Source organism: Phaenicophaeus curvirostris, chromosome 29 (assembly GCF_032191515.1).
Source record: "Phaenicophaeus curvirostris isolate KB17595 chromosome 29, BPBGC_Pcur_1.0, whole genome shotgun sequence".
NCBI classification, from domain to species: Eukaryota; Metazoa; Chordata; class Aves; order Cuculiformes; family Cuculidae; genus Phaenicophaeus; species Phaenicophaeus curvirostris.
Genome location: NC_091420.1, coordinates 1,516,805 through 1,532,194, shown reverse-complemented (window position 1 = coordinate 1,532,194; position 15,390 = coordinate 1,516,805). Strand labels below are relative to the sequence as shown.

At 59.0% G+C, this 15,390-nt stretch overlaps 2 protein-coding genes across 5 annotated transcripts in view; one reads left to right on the top strand and one right to left on the bottom strand.

The window, feature by feature from the left end:
* Positions 1-11,692, top strand: part of SETDB1 (SET domain bifurcated histone lysine methyltransferase 1) — a 25,956-nt gene extending 14,264 nt beyond the window's left edge. For 3 of the 4 annotated variants that reach the window (XM_069878619.1, XM_069878616.1, XM_069878618.1), the window contains 11 exons: positions 149-307; positions 941-1,543; positions 1,758-1,874; positions 2,547-2,716; positions 4,497-5,107; positions 5,652-5,680; positions 5,933-6,065; positions 6,975-7,140; positions 7,588-7,799; positions 8,924-9,012; positions 9,891-11,692. In XM_069878619.1, coding sequence (XP_069734720.1) covers positions 149-307; positions 941-1,543; positions 1,758-1,874; positions 2,547-2,716; positions 4,497-5,107; positions 5,652-5,680; positions 5,933-6,065; positions 6,975-7,140; positions 7,588-7,799; positions 8,924-9,012; positions 9,891-10,008 — 2,407 coding nt within the window. In that variant the 3' untranslated portion in view covers positions 10,009-11,692. The remainder of the gene's footprint in view (positions 1-148; positions 308-940; positions 1,544-1,757; positions 1,875-2,546; positions 2,717-4,496; positions 5,108-5,651; positions 5,681-5,932; positions 6,066-6,974; positions 7,141-7,587; positions 7,800-8,923; positions 9,013-9,890) is intronic. The other variant, XM_069878617.1, reaches the window with a different exon arrangement.
* Positions 11,616-15,390, bottom strand: CERS2 (ceramide synthase 2). Its single transcript, XM_069878659.1, has 10 exons — positions 15,217-15,390; positions 14,338-14,455; positions 14,115-14,233; positions 13,922-13,979; positions 13,789-13,839; positions 13,397-13,489; positions 13,178-13,306; positions 12,998-13,104; positions 12,731-12,884; positions 11,616-12,485 (listed from the first exon to the last, which is right to left on the bottom strand). Exons 1-10 carry the CDS (start codon positions 15,387-15,389, stop codon positions 12,357-12,359), a joined length of 1,131 nt encoding a protein of 376 aa, XP_069734760.1. The 5' UTR covers position 15,390; the 3' UTR covers positions 11,616-12,356.

The following is a 15,390-nucleotide window of genomic DNA, read 5'->3' as shown; positions in this document are numbered from 1 at the left end:
CCTTAGGGAAAAGCCTGCTTGGTTTTTCTAGGTTAGGGCACCATTGCTGACTCCCAAGCGTTGTTTTGACTGCCCTTGTCTCTCTAAATCTTACCAGTTGTGTGAGTGTATGCACCTTGCAAATCGCCTCCCCTCTTCCCCCGTGCAGCTGCTCCGACAGTCCGCTGGCCCAGTCCAGAAAGCAGGTGGCCAAGAAAAGCACTTCCTTCTGTCCCAGCTCTGCGGGCTCTGGGCAGTCGTCACCTCCTTCGCCTGTCCTAAGCGATCCGGCTCCGTCGGGAAGGACCGGGGCAGCCCAGCAGCAGCGGTAAGCTCAGCTTGGGCCCGTTTGGGATGAACGCAGCAACATCCCTGCGTCCTGGGGAGAGTTTTGAGGTGTAATTGGTTGTGGACTGATGAGCTCGTCTAGTCCTGGGCATTTGTCTCCCTCTTACCTTGTTCTCCCTCCCTGCCCATGGTTGTTACGTTCCGTTTTTGGCTTCAGCTTGGAGGGTCTCTTATCAATTCTGACCAGCGCTCACCCCAGTGGGACCCTGGCCAAAGCCTCTGACCTTTCCAGAGCTTAAAGGGGGCTCCAAGAAAGCTGGGGAGGGGCTCTGACTCAGGGAAGGCAAGGAGAGGACGAGGGGGAATGGTTTTGAGCTTCAAGAGGGGAGACTGAGATGAGATCTTGGGGAGAAATGTTTTGCTGTGAGGGTGGGGAGGCCCTGGCCCAGGTTGCTCCATCCCTGGAGGGGTTCAAGGCCAGGTTGGATGGGGCTTGGAGCCCCGATGCAGCGGGAGGTGTCCCTGCCCATGGTGGCGTGGGCTTTAAGATCCTTTCCAACCCAACCATTCCATGGTTCCATGAACCAAGTGCTTCAAATCCCTCTGTGGTTTGCGGAGGAAGCCCGCTCGCCTTGCCCCGAGGCTGCTCAGTCTGTCCCTTTCCCTCTGGCAGGCTCTCCAGCAGCCAGGCGGGCAGCGCCGCGGTGCAGCCCTTCCACGGGATGATGGACTGCGTGCCCAACGAGCCGTCCTACCGAGCCCCGCTGGAGAAACTCTTCTACCTGCCGCACGTCTGCAGCGACATCTGCCTGTCCCGCGTCCGCCCCATCCGCAGCGACCAGTATCGCAGCAAGAACCCGCTGCTCATCCCCTTGCTTTACGACTTCCGAAGGATGACCGCCCGCCGCCGCGTGAACCGCAAGATGGGCTTCCACGTCCTCTACAAGACGCCGTGTGGGCTGTGCCTGCGGACCATGCAGGAGATCGAGCGCTACCTCTTTGAGACGGACTGCGATTTTCTTTTCCTGGAGATGTTCTGCCTGGACCCGTACGTGCTGGTGGGTCGCAAATTCCAGCCCTACAAACCCTACTACTACATCGCAGACATCACCAAGGGCAGGGAGGACGTGCCGCTGTCCTGCGTCAATGAGATCGACAACACCCCGCCTCCGCAGGTGGCCTACAGAAAGGAACGCGTCCCCGGAAAAGGGGTTTACATCAACACCAGCTTGGACTTCCTCGTGGGCTGCGACTGCAAAGATGGTTGCAGAGACAAGTAGGTGACTCCTCATGTGGGTTTGGAGGGTGGGGAAGCACCACAGCCTGAGGTGTGACCTGCTCTGGCCTTGGAGCCCTGGCAGCTCCTCCGGTTTGAGCTCTGTGTGCCCATCTCTTGCATCTTCCTAAGGAAAAGGTGTGATTTTGTTTTCTTCCTGAAAAAGCGGCATCTAAAAGTAGAGCATGGGTGAGTTTTTTGTGTCTCTCTCTAGATCGAAATGTGCCTGCCACCAGCTGACAGTGCAAGCAACAGGCTGCACCCCAGGAGGGCAAATCAACCCCAACGCAGGGTACCAGCACAAAAGGCTGGAGGAATGCCTCCCAACGGGGTGAGTAGACTTGTCTCTTCTGTCCTCACAAATTCCAGCCCCAGGCACTTCCCTCCAATGCTGTCAGAGAGGTGGCATCTCCCAGGGCCGGGTGCAGACACTGAAAACACCTCTGTTCTTGGTTCGATCATAGGATGACTTGGGTTGGAAGGGACCTCAAGACCCATCCAGTTCCACCCCTGCCATGGGCAGGGACACCTCCCACTGCATCAGGGGCTCCAAGCCTCATCCAGCCTGGCCTTGAACCCCTCCAGGGATGGGGCAGCCACCCCTGCTCTGGGCAGCCTGGGCCTCACCCTCACAGGAAAACATTTCTCCCCAAGAAATCTCAGTCTCTCCTCTTTGAAAACCGTTCCCCTCATCCTGTCCCTGCACTCTCTGATCCAGAGCCCCTCCCCAGCTTTCCTGGAGCCCCTTTTTGTACTGGAAGCTGCTTTAAGATCTCCAGCCCTCACATCATCTCCGTGGCCTCCTGTGGACTCGCTCTAACGAGTCATCTGCTAATGCATGGCCTGGGATCACTGTGCGTTACCACAGTACCTGGCAGCAACGCTCTTGCTGCTCTGCTGAGCTTTAAGTCATCGTCACAAGTCCCTTTGTGTCATTCCTGGGATCGCACTGACTCTTGGGATGTTGCTGTAATATGGGAGATGTTATTGTCCTTTTTTTCAGGGTTTACGAGTGTAACAGAAGGTGCAAGTGCAACGTGAACATGTGCACCAACCGCTTGGTCCAGCACGGGCTCCAAGTCCGGCTGCAGTTATTCAAGACACAGAACAAAGGCTGGGGCATTCGCTGCCTCGATGATATTGCTAAAGGCTCTTTCGTCTGCATCTACGCAGGTAAGGATCTCGCCCTGCTGAGCGAGCAGGTAGAAGCCTCTTGGTTTTCAAGCAGGTGCTGTGAATGAAAAGCTTTTTTGTTGAGCCAGCGCTCTCCCCGCAGTCACGTGCGTTCCGATAGGAATCTGCTTTGGTTTGGTTAAGGTGGGAGGAATAAGTGGTTGTGTCAGCCTGCGGCCTCCGTTTTGTTCATTGCGAAACGCAAAGTGCTGCCGAACGGCTGTGAAGCTCCCCCCGAGCTACTTAGCGGGACAAGAAAGTGAGAACTTGGGGGACGAACTTGCACCACTTGGATTTCCTGCTTGGTGCCCCTCCCTTGCCCATCTCAAACCCAGGCACTGCAGAAACCAGCGCAGCTGCGGTGCCAGGGTCGAGAGACGCGCTGGGATCCCAGCGCCTTTGCAGCACACCAGGGGTGAATCCACACCTCCCCAGCGCTGTTTCTGCGCACTGAGTGTGAATCCACACGTCCCCAGCACTGTTTCTGTGCACTGAGTGTGAATCCACACCTCCCCAGTGCTGTTTCTGCACTCTGAGTGTGAATCCACACCTCCCCAGTGCTGTTTCTGTGCACTGAGTGTGAATCCACACCTCCCCAGCGCTGTTTCTGCACGCTGAGGGTGAATCCACACATTCCCAGCGCTGTTTCTGTGCACTGAGGGTGAATCAACACCTCCCCAGCGCTGTTTCTGTGCACTGAGGATGAATCAACACCTCCCCAGCGCTGTTTCTGCACAATGAGTGTGAATCCACACATCCCTAGTGCTGTTTCTGCACAATGAGTGTGAATCCACACCTCCCCAGCGCTGTATCTGCACAATGAGTGTGAATCCACACCTCCCCAGCGCTGTTTCTGCGCACTGAGTGTGCATCCACACCTCCCCAGCGCTGTTTCTGCACAATGAGTGTGCATCCACACCTCCCCAGCGCTGTTTCTGCGCACTGAGTGTGAATCCACACCTCCCCAGCGCTGTTTCTGCACAATGAGTGCGAATCCACACCTCCCCAGCGCTGTTTCTGCACAATGAGGGTGAATCCACACCTCCCCAGCGCTGTTTCTGCACAATGAGTGTGCATCCACACCTCCCCAGCGCTGTTTCTGCACAATGAGTGCGAATCCACACCTCCTCAGAGCTGTTTCTGCACAATGAGGGTGAATCCACACCTCCCCAGCGCTGTTTCTGCACAATGAGTGTGCATCCACACCTCCCCAGCGCTGTTTCTGCACAATGAGTGTGCATCCACACCTCCCCAGCTCTGTTTCTGCACACCGAGGGTGAATCAACGCGTCCTTTCTTCCTGTTTACAGCGAAGCGGCAGCTGGCACCGCGGCTCTGGCTGGTAAAATGCAGAAGTTGCGCAGCACAGTTGCGTTAACTCCGAAACAGAACTTAACCACGGGCAATGCCTGCGTGTGCTGGTGCTCTGATCCCTCAATGTTGCTTCTGTGCTTTGTTGTCACCTCCGGCCCCTCAGAGGGAAAGGCCACCAGCTTGTTTGAATTCCTGGTTAGAGATTTCCTTGTTGGAAGCCTGGATGTTAGCGAGGGCTCACTCCAAATCGAACACGTCCTTCAGGTTTCCGTTAACTTGAGCATCAGGGTAACGCGTTGTCCTTTCCCAGCTCAGTTTGGAGTATAGAATCATAGAATAACCAGGTTGGAAGAGACCCACTGGATCATCAAGTCCAACTTGCTCTTCACTGAGCCTCTGGGGAAATAAAAATTTACAGGGTAGGAATTTCATCCCTGGAGAACTCACGTTTAGTTTTCTATTCCCAGGCAAGATCCTCACGGATGACTTTGCTGACAAAGAGGGCTTGGAGATGGGTGACGAATATTTTGCAAACCTGGATCACATTGAGAGCGTGGAGAACTTCAAGGAGGGCTACGAGAGTGACGCAAAGTGCTCTTCCGACAGCAGTGGGGTGGACCTCAAGGACGAAGAGGAGGAAAACACAGGCACCGAGGAGCAGGAGGAGTCCAACGAGGACAGTTCTGATGACAACTTCTGCAAGGATGAGGACTTCAGCACCAGCTTGGTCTGGCGCAGCTATGCCACGCGCCGGCAGACCCGGGGCCAGAAGGAGAACGGGCTGTCGGAGACGGCATCCAAGGACTCGGGGCTCACCCGGCAGATCAGCCATGAAGAGACGGCGCTGGCCGCCTCCTGTAAGCTGCCGGTGTCAGAGGAGACCTCCAAGAACAAAGTGGCCTCGTGGCTGAGCTCCAACAGCATGGCTGATGGCTTCCAGGACAATGACAGCACCTCCTCCTTCAAGATGAGCGAAGGTAGTGAAGCCAAGGCCAGCAAAACAGAGCTTCCTGGTGAGAAAGGCTCCGCTTCGGCCCCGGGAGACCTGGACGGAGAGTCGAAGGTGTCAAAGAAAGATGTAAGGGAGGGTTGTGGGAGTGGGAGATGTGGATTGTCCCTCACCTTGGAGGAGGAAATGGAGACACAGCGATGTGCCTCGGCGCTGCTCTTGCTCAGACAGCTTGGAATGGGCTGTGGTGCTCCTTGTCCTGCTCTGGTGGGGTCAGGAGGTGCCTTTCCCCATCCTGGGGGAGGTTGTGGCTCAAGAGGCTACAAAGAAGTCGCTGAGCTGAGCGTCCCTCCCTACCTGAGCACCTCGTGGCTCTGCAGCCTGGAGAGCAGGAGCCGCTGCCTGCCTGGGGAGTGTGGGGAGGGCTCGGAGAGGGACAGCAGAGCAGTGGACGTGGTCCCCGTGCTTCCCTCGCTCCAGAGCAGGGACTGGGAGACTGTGGAGGGTGGGAGATGCGCGGTCACAACTCTAGAGCAGCCCTGGCCTGGGTGTCGCTCTGTGGGGACCTCCGGCTCCTCACAACCGTGCTGGTGTTTGAGGAGTTTCCACCCAAGGGCTGAAAAACACTCCAAAAGTGAAAGGTTTTAATCTTCTGCGCTTCTCTCCTCTGCAGGAACCTGAAGATTCGACCAAAATTCCAGGGTAAAGTTCTTTAAATTGTATTTTGCTTTGTTTTTTTTCCCAAATTTGCCTCTGACCGTGTTGCTGCGGCTCTGGGGCTGCCCCTTAACTCCATTAACGTCACCCCAGAGTAAATGGAGAGCTTGAGGGGGTGGGATGGGCTGTACCCCAGCAAATTAAATGCTTGGAGATGGCAGCTCGTCCCGCTCTCGGCTTTCCTTGGCCGCTCTGTCGCTGGGACACGTGTGACGCTCTCTTCTCCTCGCCCCGTAGGCTCAGCGAGTTGGGAAGGATGTACGGCTACAACCCAACCCCTCCCAAACTGGACGGGATCCGGAGGCCAATGAGCAAGACGGCTCTGCTGCAGAGCAGGCGACAGTCCCTCACGCCGCAGCCCCCCACTGACGTAAGGCTGGAAGAGGGTCTAGAATGGTTTGATGAAGACCAGGGGCTTCACTTTAGGTTGTTTCTCTGCTGCTTTCAGTCCCAGTTGGGCTGGTCGTTCATAGGGGCGATTTTCTTCAAGCGGTGCGGGTCTGGCCTGGGTCTGAAAGGCCAAAAATAGAGGGCAGCAAGGTGTTGGGCCTTGGGTCGTGATGGGATGTAGCGTCTTGGTTTGTATACCAGGAACCCATCCCTCAGCAGAGCCGGGCTGAGGAAACCGTGGATTCATGGAATTGTGAAATGGTTTGGGTGGGAAGGGACCTCAAAGGCCATCGAATCCCACCCTGGCCATGGGCAGGGACACCTCACGCTGCATCAGGGGCTCCAAGCCCCATCCAACCTGGCCTTGAACCCCTCCAGGGATGGAGCAACCTGGGCCAGGGCCTCCCCGCCCTCACAGCAGAACATTTCTCCCCAAAATCTCATCTCAATCTCCTCTCTTTCATCTCAAAACTGTTCCCTTGTCCTCTCCCTGAGCCAGAGCCCCCTCCCCAGCTTTCCTGGAGCCCCTTTCTGCACTGGAAGAAGCTGCTCTAAGTTCTCCCCACAGCCTTCTCCAGGCTCAACAACCCCAACTCTCAGCCTGCCCCTGCATCCTGGGGGATGATCCTTGGGGTTTGGGGTCTCCTCTCTTCCCTGCTGACCCCAGGGCACCCCAAGGTGCAGCCTCGCGAGGTTCTGGCCGGCTGGGTGCTGCAGGAGCAGCCAGCACCCCAAATCCTGCTGCTGGGAGGTGGGGTTTCCATCCCATTCCGGCTCTGATCGCAGTGTCCGAGGGGACAGAGTGGGGGAAGAAGGGAGCCAGGGAGGTGGCTCGGGAAGCGATGGAGCCGTGCGTTCCCCTCAGCTGAGCTGTGACTGCCATTCGCAGGACGTGCTGACGCTGTCAAGCAGCACGGACAGCGAGGGCGAGAACGGGCAGGCGGCAGCAGGCCAGGCCCCGGGCACAACCAACGACAGCGACGACATCCAGACCATCTCCTCGGGCTCCGACGACGACGAAGCTGACGACAAGAAAAACTCCTTGTCCAGTTCAGGTGAGGAACCTGCTGGGGTTGGAATGAGGGTGGGAAGTGGAGGTAGAGCAAGAAATTCTGACCAGGACCCTCCAAGAAGGGCTGGTGAGGATGCAGCTGGGAGCACGAGGCGTCCTGCTTCACGCGCCTCTGAGCTTTATGAAGCTTCCCTGTGTGATATTGGAGCCGTAACCACAAACCCAGTCCTCAAGAACTGGATACTGGTGGGTATCCAAGAAAAAGCTGCTGTGAAGGTTCTTGTTGGACGGTCTCCAGATCCACTGGGTCGAGCGAAGAAGCAGGGTGGGTCCCAGGCGCCATCCGGGATGGTGGTTTAGATCCGAGCTGCATCTCAAAGGAGCTTCTGACTTTGGTGTGAAAGCAAAGAACGTCTTGGACCAGCAGCTTTGTGATCCTGCTTCCAGAAGATGGAGAGGAAACAGGGTAACGTTTGCTCCTCTTGTGCAGGCGCGGTGAAGAGGCAAGTGGCGGTGAAATCCACCCGTGGCTTTGCCCTCAAATCCACTCACGGCATCGCCATCAAATCCACCAACTTGGCAGCGGCTGAGAAGGGGGAGAGCGCGCCCGACCGCAGGACCACCCGCCAGTTCTATGATGGAGAGGAGTCCTGTTACATCATCGACGCCAAACTGGAAGGGAACCTGGGCCGGTACCTCAACGTGAGTCCCTGCCCGGGCCAGGGGGCGGACGGGCAATGTCCCTGGGCAGCTGGGAAGGGCGAGGGACCCATCGCGGGGGGGGCCTGTCCTTTTGGTGGGGCTGTTCCTCCCCAGGACTAGATAAATAGGGTAAGAAAACGGGGAAAAGAGCAGGACTGGGAGGGGGAGCAGAGACTCACAGCGTCGTTCAGGTTGGGAAAGGCCTTTAAGATCATGGAATCCAACTCTAAACCCAGCGCTGCCCACCCCACCGCTGAACTGTGTCGCTGAGCACCACGTCCACACGGCTTTTAAACCCCTCTGGGGATGGGGACTCCCCTTGACAGCCCTTTCCATGAAGGAATTTTCCCCATATCCACTCTAACCCTTCCCCGGTACAATTAGAGGCCGTTTCCATCCCATCCCTTGTTCCCTGGGAGCAGAGCCTGACCCCTGCCTGGCTCCAGCCTCCTCCTGGGAGCTGCGCAGAGCGATGAGGTCTCCCCTCAGCCTCCTCCTCTCCAGACTAAACAGCCCCAGGGCCCTCACCGCTCCCACAACCCCTGTTCTCCAGCCTCTTCCCAGCTCCGTTCCCTTCTCCAGCCACGCTCCAGCCCCTTGAGGTCTTTCTTGGAGCGAGGGGCCCAAAACCAAACCCACGATTTGATTCTGCTCCCGCTGGCCGCCCCACGGCTGCTCCAAGCCAGGATGCTGGTGGCCTTCTTGGCCACCTGGGCCACTGCTGGCTCCTGTTCAGCCACTGTCAACCAGCACCCCCAAGGTTTTTTCCACTAGGCAGCTTTCCAGCCACTCTTCCCCAAGCCTGGAGCTGCGTGGGGTTGTTGTGGCCCCAGAGCAGGACCCGGCACTGAGCTGGATTGATCCCGCGTGGCAGGCCCGGTGGCTAAGCCCGTGTTTCCAGCGCCCGTTACCTTTGCGAGCGCGGATCTTATGACTCATCCCTGGTTGTGCGGGCAGGGGAGGGAGGAGGGGGGCCTGTTCCAGCAGGCTCACGCTGGACGCAGCGGACAAATCAGGAACGCTGCTGTTCCTAAAGGCTGGTGTTTAGTTTAGTGCTGGCTGGTTTGCATCCCTCCCGCGGCAGGAACTCGCTGACGGTGTTTGTCCCTCTGCTCCCTTTCCAGCATAGCTGCAGCCCCAACCTCTTCGTGCAGAACGTTTTTGTGGATACGCATGATCTCCGCTTCCCCTGGGTCGCCTTCTTCGCCAGCAAGTGAGTCGCAGCCGCTTGGGGAAGGGCTGCCAGTTCACGGGTGTCTCCTGCTCCCGGGAACCTCCGTCCTCGGTTTCTCAGAGTCATGGGATGGTTTGGGTTGGAAGGGACCTCAAAGCCCATCCAGTCCCACCCCTGCCACGGGCAGGGACACCTCCCACTGCATCAGGGGCTCCAAGCCCCATCCAACCTGGCCTTGAACCCCTCCAGGGATGAGGCAACCTGGGCCAGGGCCTCACAGGAGAACATTTCTCCCCAAGATCTCATTTCAATCTCCCCTCTTGCAGTTCAAAACCGTTCCCCTCGTCCCATCCCTGCCCTCCCTGACCCAGAGCTCCTCCCCAGCTCTCCTGGAGCCCCTTTCAACTCTGGAAGCTGCCCTAAGGTCTCCCTGGAGCCTTCTCTTCTCCAGGCTGAACAACCCCAACGCTCTCAGCCTGTTTCACCCCAGCCTGAGCGGGGAGAAGCTTGGAACTGAGTTGGATTTGACCTCTCTTCCTGCGCGGGTGCGACTGCCGTTAGTTTTAGCCCTTTCAGAAGGGGAGAGTTAAGCAGGGAGCAGCCTCTGCCTGCCTTATTTGAGCTGCAGCCCTTGCAGGCAGCAGAGAATCCCTGCCACGTGCCTCAGGCACCGCCAGCTCCTCTGTGAAGCCCCGTGGGAGTGATTCATCAGGGAACTTTGTCCCTTAGCTCACGGCAGAGCCCAAAGCAGCAGAGCCCAAAGCGGCCGCGCTGGCCGCTTCGCCCTTGCCCCAGGGGAAGCCGGACTGCGCTGCCCTGTCCGTACCGACCTGCGAGCGGAGGGGAGCTCCGGCTCGTCCTCCTCGAGGGGAACGGCCTCTCCTCCCAGCCTCTGCTTTCTTTTTCTCCCCTTCCAGGAGGATACGAGCCGGCACGGAGCTGACGTGGGATTACAACTACGAAGTGGGCAGCGTGGAAGGCAAAGAGCTGCTGTGCTGCTGCGGGGCCGTCAAGTGCCGCGGGCGGCTGCTCTGAGCAACCCCCCATGCTCCTGCCGCGGCCTGGTGCTCCTTTCTTCAGGGTAAAGCTCCTTCTCAAGCACTGATTACGAAGCCAAGGGCCGAGGCTTTCACGTTCTCCCCTTCACTTGGATTTCTCCCCTTCCCTTGAACCCCGCGGCGGCGGACGGACGTACCCCACAGCCCAGGCCGTGCAGCCCAGGCGGTGTCGGTGCTGGTTTTCAAACAAAAAGCGCTCCCCCAGGCCTCTAGGGCAGCAATTCCCGCTTGGGACCAAGCTCTTGCTCTCCCTACGGGGCTGGGAGGGAGCGGGACTGGTGGAGAGAAGCCTGGGAAGAGCGGCCCAGGCTGCATTTCGAGCTGTGACATGAATTTAAGTGGGGGGGAAAAAAAAAAAAAAAAAGTCTTCAGCTGTGAGTGATGAGTGGCTGTCAAGAATCTTTTTAGAAATCAAACCCAATAAAGTACATTTTTAATATTAAAAACCAAAATCCCTGAGCTTTAGATGCAGCAAAAAGCCTCAGAAGAGGAGGATTTAAGCCCTTTTTGCCTGTTTCCTTGGGGCTTGGGGAAGTGCTGGGAGCAGCTGAGCCCAGACAGGTTACGACGGGCACGGGGAGGGCAGCAGCGGCACCTTCCCTGCCTTCTGGCAGAGCAAAAACTCATTAACACCCCAGCTCGTTAAAATAAGGAGGTGCTGGGTGAACCCTTCTTGCCCTGGAACAGGTCTGATGCTACTTGCCTATTCCTGGTGCCCTAGGGCGAAACCACAGGCGCAGGATCCCAAGTTTGGCTCAGGCTCCGAGCTGGGAGGCCTTGACCTCGGCTCCATCGAAGGCTTCACCTTCCCTGGAGGGGTTTAAGGGCCGGGTGGACGAGGTGCTGAGGGACATGGGTTAGTGATTGATGGGAATGGTTGGACTCCATGATCCGGTGGGTCTTTTCCAACCTGGTGATTCTAGGATTCTATGAAGCCGACCCGGCCTGGGCACCTGTGAGGGGGAGGCCAGCTTGGCCGGAGCCACACGTGAACCCAGCAAGCGGCGGCTCCTCCTGGAAAACTCCCCGTCTTGTTCCCGCTGGCAGCTCCACAAGGTTTCAAGGGTTGGGGTTGGGTTTGGTTTGTTTTCCCTGCCGGGCAGGGCTCCTACCTGCACCCCCAGCGGCTTCAGCCCCCCCAGAACAGGGAGCGGGAGAGGCAGCTTTGGTTAAACTGGAATCCGATCCCGCAAAGCCCTGGCTGGGAGGAGCAGGCACCGGTTCCAGCTGCCCCCCTGGCAGCGGCTGGCACCAGGGACGTTGGTTTTTTCCATCTTCAACTTTTTTTTTTCAACCTCCCCCACCTTTACAGCCACCGCGAGCTGCGGTTCCATCGGTTCCATCCTCCGTGTCCACCTGAATGGCAGCTTTGTCACCCCAGGAGTGGGGCCGGGGCTCCTCGGGGGCCTGAAAACAACGCTCTGGGTGCTTCAGGAAGGGAAAAAAACAACAAAAATATCAAAATATCCCAACCCACCCCTTTTTATCCCTGTCAAGGAGGGGCCTGCGCTGCAGCGACCACCCCCAGGCCCGGTGGGGACCAGGCTCAAGAACTGCCCAAGCCTGTGAGGTTTTTTTTACTGAAGTTTATTAGTTTTGTAACTTTTAATATATTTAACCTTTTTTTTTAAAAAAAAAAAAAAAAACAAAAAACAACAAAACATATTTTGGTCTGTGTTGGTTAATGGTCCTTCTCCCCCATCCCTCCACCCCGGGCGTTCTCGCCGCATCCCGGCTGGATGCAGGAGGCGAAGCCAAGCCCGGCTCCTTCCATCTTCCAAATAAATAGAAACAACCACAAACTATCAGTTGGGAATTTGTCCTGTTCCAGCCGGGAAGGGACCGGGACCGGCCCCGGAGAGCGAGACTGGGAACCCACGTACAGAAGGGATTAAACTCCTCCGAGAGGCGAGTAGTGAGTGAACCTTGTGACTTCCCCGAGCGCGTCCCTAGTGTCATCGCGGCCGATTCCTCCGCTGCGGAGCGGGGCTCGTGCGGCCTCCCCACCGCCCTCCCTCGCTCGGGGCTCTTCGCCTCCCTCCGTGAGGGAAGACGGGGAGCAAGGGGCTGGAGCCGAGCTCTCCGGGTGGGTTAAGGCAGCAGGTGAAAGGCAGGAAGGGCACCGACGGCGAGGAGCGTGAGGTGGAGCAGCCCAGGAGGCCGAAGAGGGGGCCGAGCGGGAGCCTCGGGGCCCCGGGTTGCTCCGTGGGACCCCGGGTTGCTCCGTGGGACCCCAGGGAGGGGCTGGAGGGGACGGGGAGCCGGGCACCGGTGGGATTCGCCAGCTCACGGGCTCGGGCTGCGGCGCAGACGGGGCGAGGGCGCTCAGTCGGTTTTGCGGTGGTTGTTGTTGAGGACGGGGTGGCCGTTGGACAAGGGCCCGTTCTTCGCCGCCTCCTCCTCCTCCTCCGAGTTGTCCGTCTCCTCCCGGTCGCTCCTCTCGTCCTCCACCACCTGTCGGGGCAGCGGGAAAGAAGGCAGCTCGGTCAGCGCTGCCCTTTTCCTCCTGTGCCTCAGTTTCCCTCCCCTCACAACCACCAGTTTCCTTCTCACCGAGGGCTCTGGGGGACTCGGGAAGCCACAGACGCTCCAGCTTCACGGTTTGGGGTCTCCCCTACCAACCCCCCCGCCCCGGATTCAGCCCCTTCGCCCCACGGCAGCGAATCCAGGCAGGATCGGGAGCCCCGTTCCCCTCTTGCCTTTCCAGTTATGAACTTCTGGGCCATGCGGATGATGAGGTAGGCCCAGAAGACGTGCAGCGACTGCAGCACCACCATCATGAAGTTGAAGAAGTAGTATCCGAAGAAGGCAGGATAGAGATCCAGAGGATAAACCACCGTGCAGTGCATGATCCTGCCGGGAAAAGCCGCTCCGTTACGGACAGGAAGCAGCAGCCCAGCCCCAGTGGGTCCCCCCGGCGCTGTGCCTCAGTTTCCCCCGCCCCGTTCTCAGCGCCCTGCGCTCACCAGAAGGGCAGGATGACCAGGCGGGTGACGATGAAGACGGCAGCGAAGACGATGAAGATGTTATTGCAGGTGTTTCTCCAGCCAGCGTAGTTGAACATCTTGGCGGACTGCGGGGACGGAGTGGGGTGAGGTGGGACGGGGACGTGGGACGAGGCCGGAGCACGGGGGAAGGGGACTCACCTCCAGCAGATAATCCGAGGAGTCGTGCAGGGCCATGATGAGCGTCCCTGCACGGATGTAGTTGGCAAACCAGGAGAAGCTGATGAGGATGATGGTGGCCACGTGGTGGATGATTTGTTCTTTGAAGTCCTGCGTGCAGGGAAGAGGGAAGCAGGGGTTACGGCAGCCTCGCTCCAGCGCCCCCCGAGATCCCAGGGAGCCCCAGCGCCACCAGCCCACCTTGCGCTTGACGTCAGAGGCGATGCTGAAGAGTAGAGACCAGTAGAAGGAGAGCTCGATCATGTAGTACCAGTACTGGGAGGGCAGCATGCTCTGCAAAGCACCGGACACAGTTACCAGGACCCTCCACGCCCTCCAGGAGCTCCAATCCTCTTCCACGGGCACCAAGCAGGCCCACGGCATGTAAACCCCTTCCCCGTGCATCAGCCAAAGCCACACAGGGGCCAGAGACGCTGCGCGATCCCTGGAGAGACCCTCCCAGACCTCTGGAGGCTCCAGTTCTCATCTCCCACCAGCTCCCACGGGCTCCGGTTCCCACCTCCCACCTCCCAGGAGCTCCCGGGAGCGGGAAGGGCTGCGGGACGGCGGCTGCGATGGGGCCGGGCGCTCACCTGGATGGGGTAGCCCTTCCACACCTCCCGGAGGTCATAGAACCAGGGTTTCTGCAGGATTTGGGGAAGAGAAAGAGAGATCAGAAGGTGCCGGGGGAGCGAGAAGGTGCCGAGGTGGGGGGCCAATACTCACATCCACTATGACAGCCATGCCAGCAATGAAAGCAATAAGGTAAAACGTGAATCTCCAACTGGAAAAAGGAAGCAGACGGTTCCTCAGACGGGCACCGGAGAGCGGGAGGGAGAAGGATGGACCACCAGACCCCCCCGCCCCGGAGCAGCCCCCCCAGCCCCATCCGGAGGCGACGGCGACGCCGCGCTCTCACCTGGCCTCCCGGAATTTCTTGAGGAGGCTGGGCCGGTCCTGGTTGCGGCGGCGGCGGAACCAGCGCTCCACCTGCCGCACGGTGCAGCCGCTCTGCTTGGACAGCAGCTCCACGTCGGCCTGCGGACGGCAGGGATGTCGGTGAGGGGCTGCAGGGCCCCGGCTCGGCCGCTCGCCCTCCCCCGGTCACGCCGAGCCCCTTGCGGGGACCCCCAACCCCTCACCTGCTTGGGGTGCTTGGTGGTGGCAGCGTAGAACTTCTCCAGCACAGGATTGGGGGCGGCTTTTAACCGGATCTTCTCCTTGACGTTGAGGAGCCCGGCCAGGGGGGTGGCCACGTACCTGGGACGGAGAGGACAGACACCCAATGTTCCACCTGCATGGCCAGCAGGGCCAGGGAGGTTCTTTTCCCTCTGGACTCGGCCCTGGGGAGACCGCTCCTCGAATCCTGGGGTCAGTTCTGGCCCCTCCCCACAAGAAGGATGTTGAGGCTCTGGAGCGAGTCCAGAGAAGAGCAACGAAGCTGGGGAGGGGGCTGGAGAAGAAGAGGAGACGGGTGGACGAGGTGCTGAGGGACATGGGTTAGTGATTGCTGGGAATGGTTGGACTTGATGATCCAGTGGGTCTTCTCCAACCTGGTGACTCTGTGATTCTATTCTATGATTCTATTTCCGCACCACTCGGCTCCATCAAAGCCACCCAGCGACTGCAGCCACTCGCTGCCTCAGTTTCCCCATCTCATTCTGGGAGCCCTCCCCGTCCCGGGTCCCTCTGTCACCCTGGAGCTGGGGACGGGGCCCCCACGCAGCAGCCGAGCCAGATCCGTCCCGGCGAACGCTGCCTCCCCGCTTCTCCCACCATCCCAACAAAGCTCCGTCTGTTCCCGTTCCCGGCTCGTCATTGTTTGCCCAACAAATCGCTCCTCAAGCGCCGCGGCCGAGCAGCCCAAGCGAAGGCGGCAGAGGATTCACAAAGCCGGGTCTGTGCCGGGACGCCGGGAGCCGATTCCCGGCGCTCAGTGTGGTTTGGGATGGGAGGAACGTAGCAGGGACACATCCCAGGGGACTTGGCACCAGCAGAGCCGCATCAGGGAAGGGACTCACGTCTCAAAGAGGTGCCGGACGACGAGGAAGAGGAAGGCCAAGGGGATGGTGACGTAGAGATCGGAGGCTTTGGCGTAGACGCGGCCATCGCGGTCCTCCAGGTCGGCCCAGGTGAGGTTCGCCGGCAGCCAGAGCCGCTCCCACCAGAAGTAGCTGTACAGGGTCTGCAACATG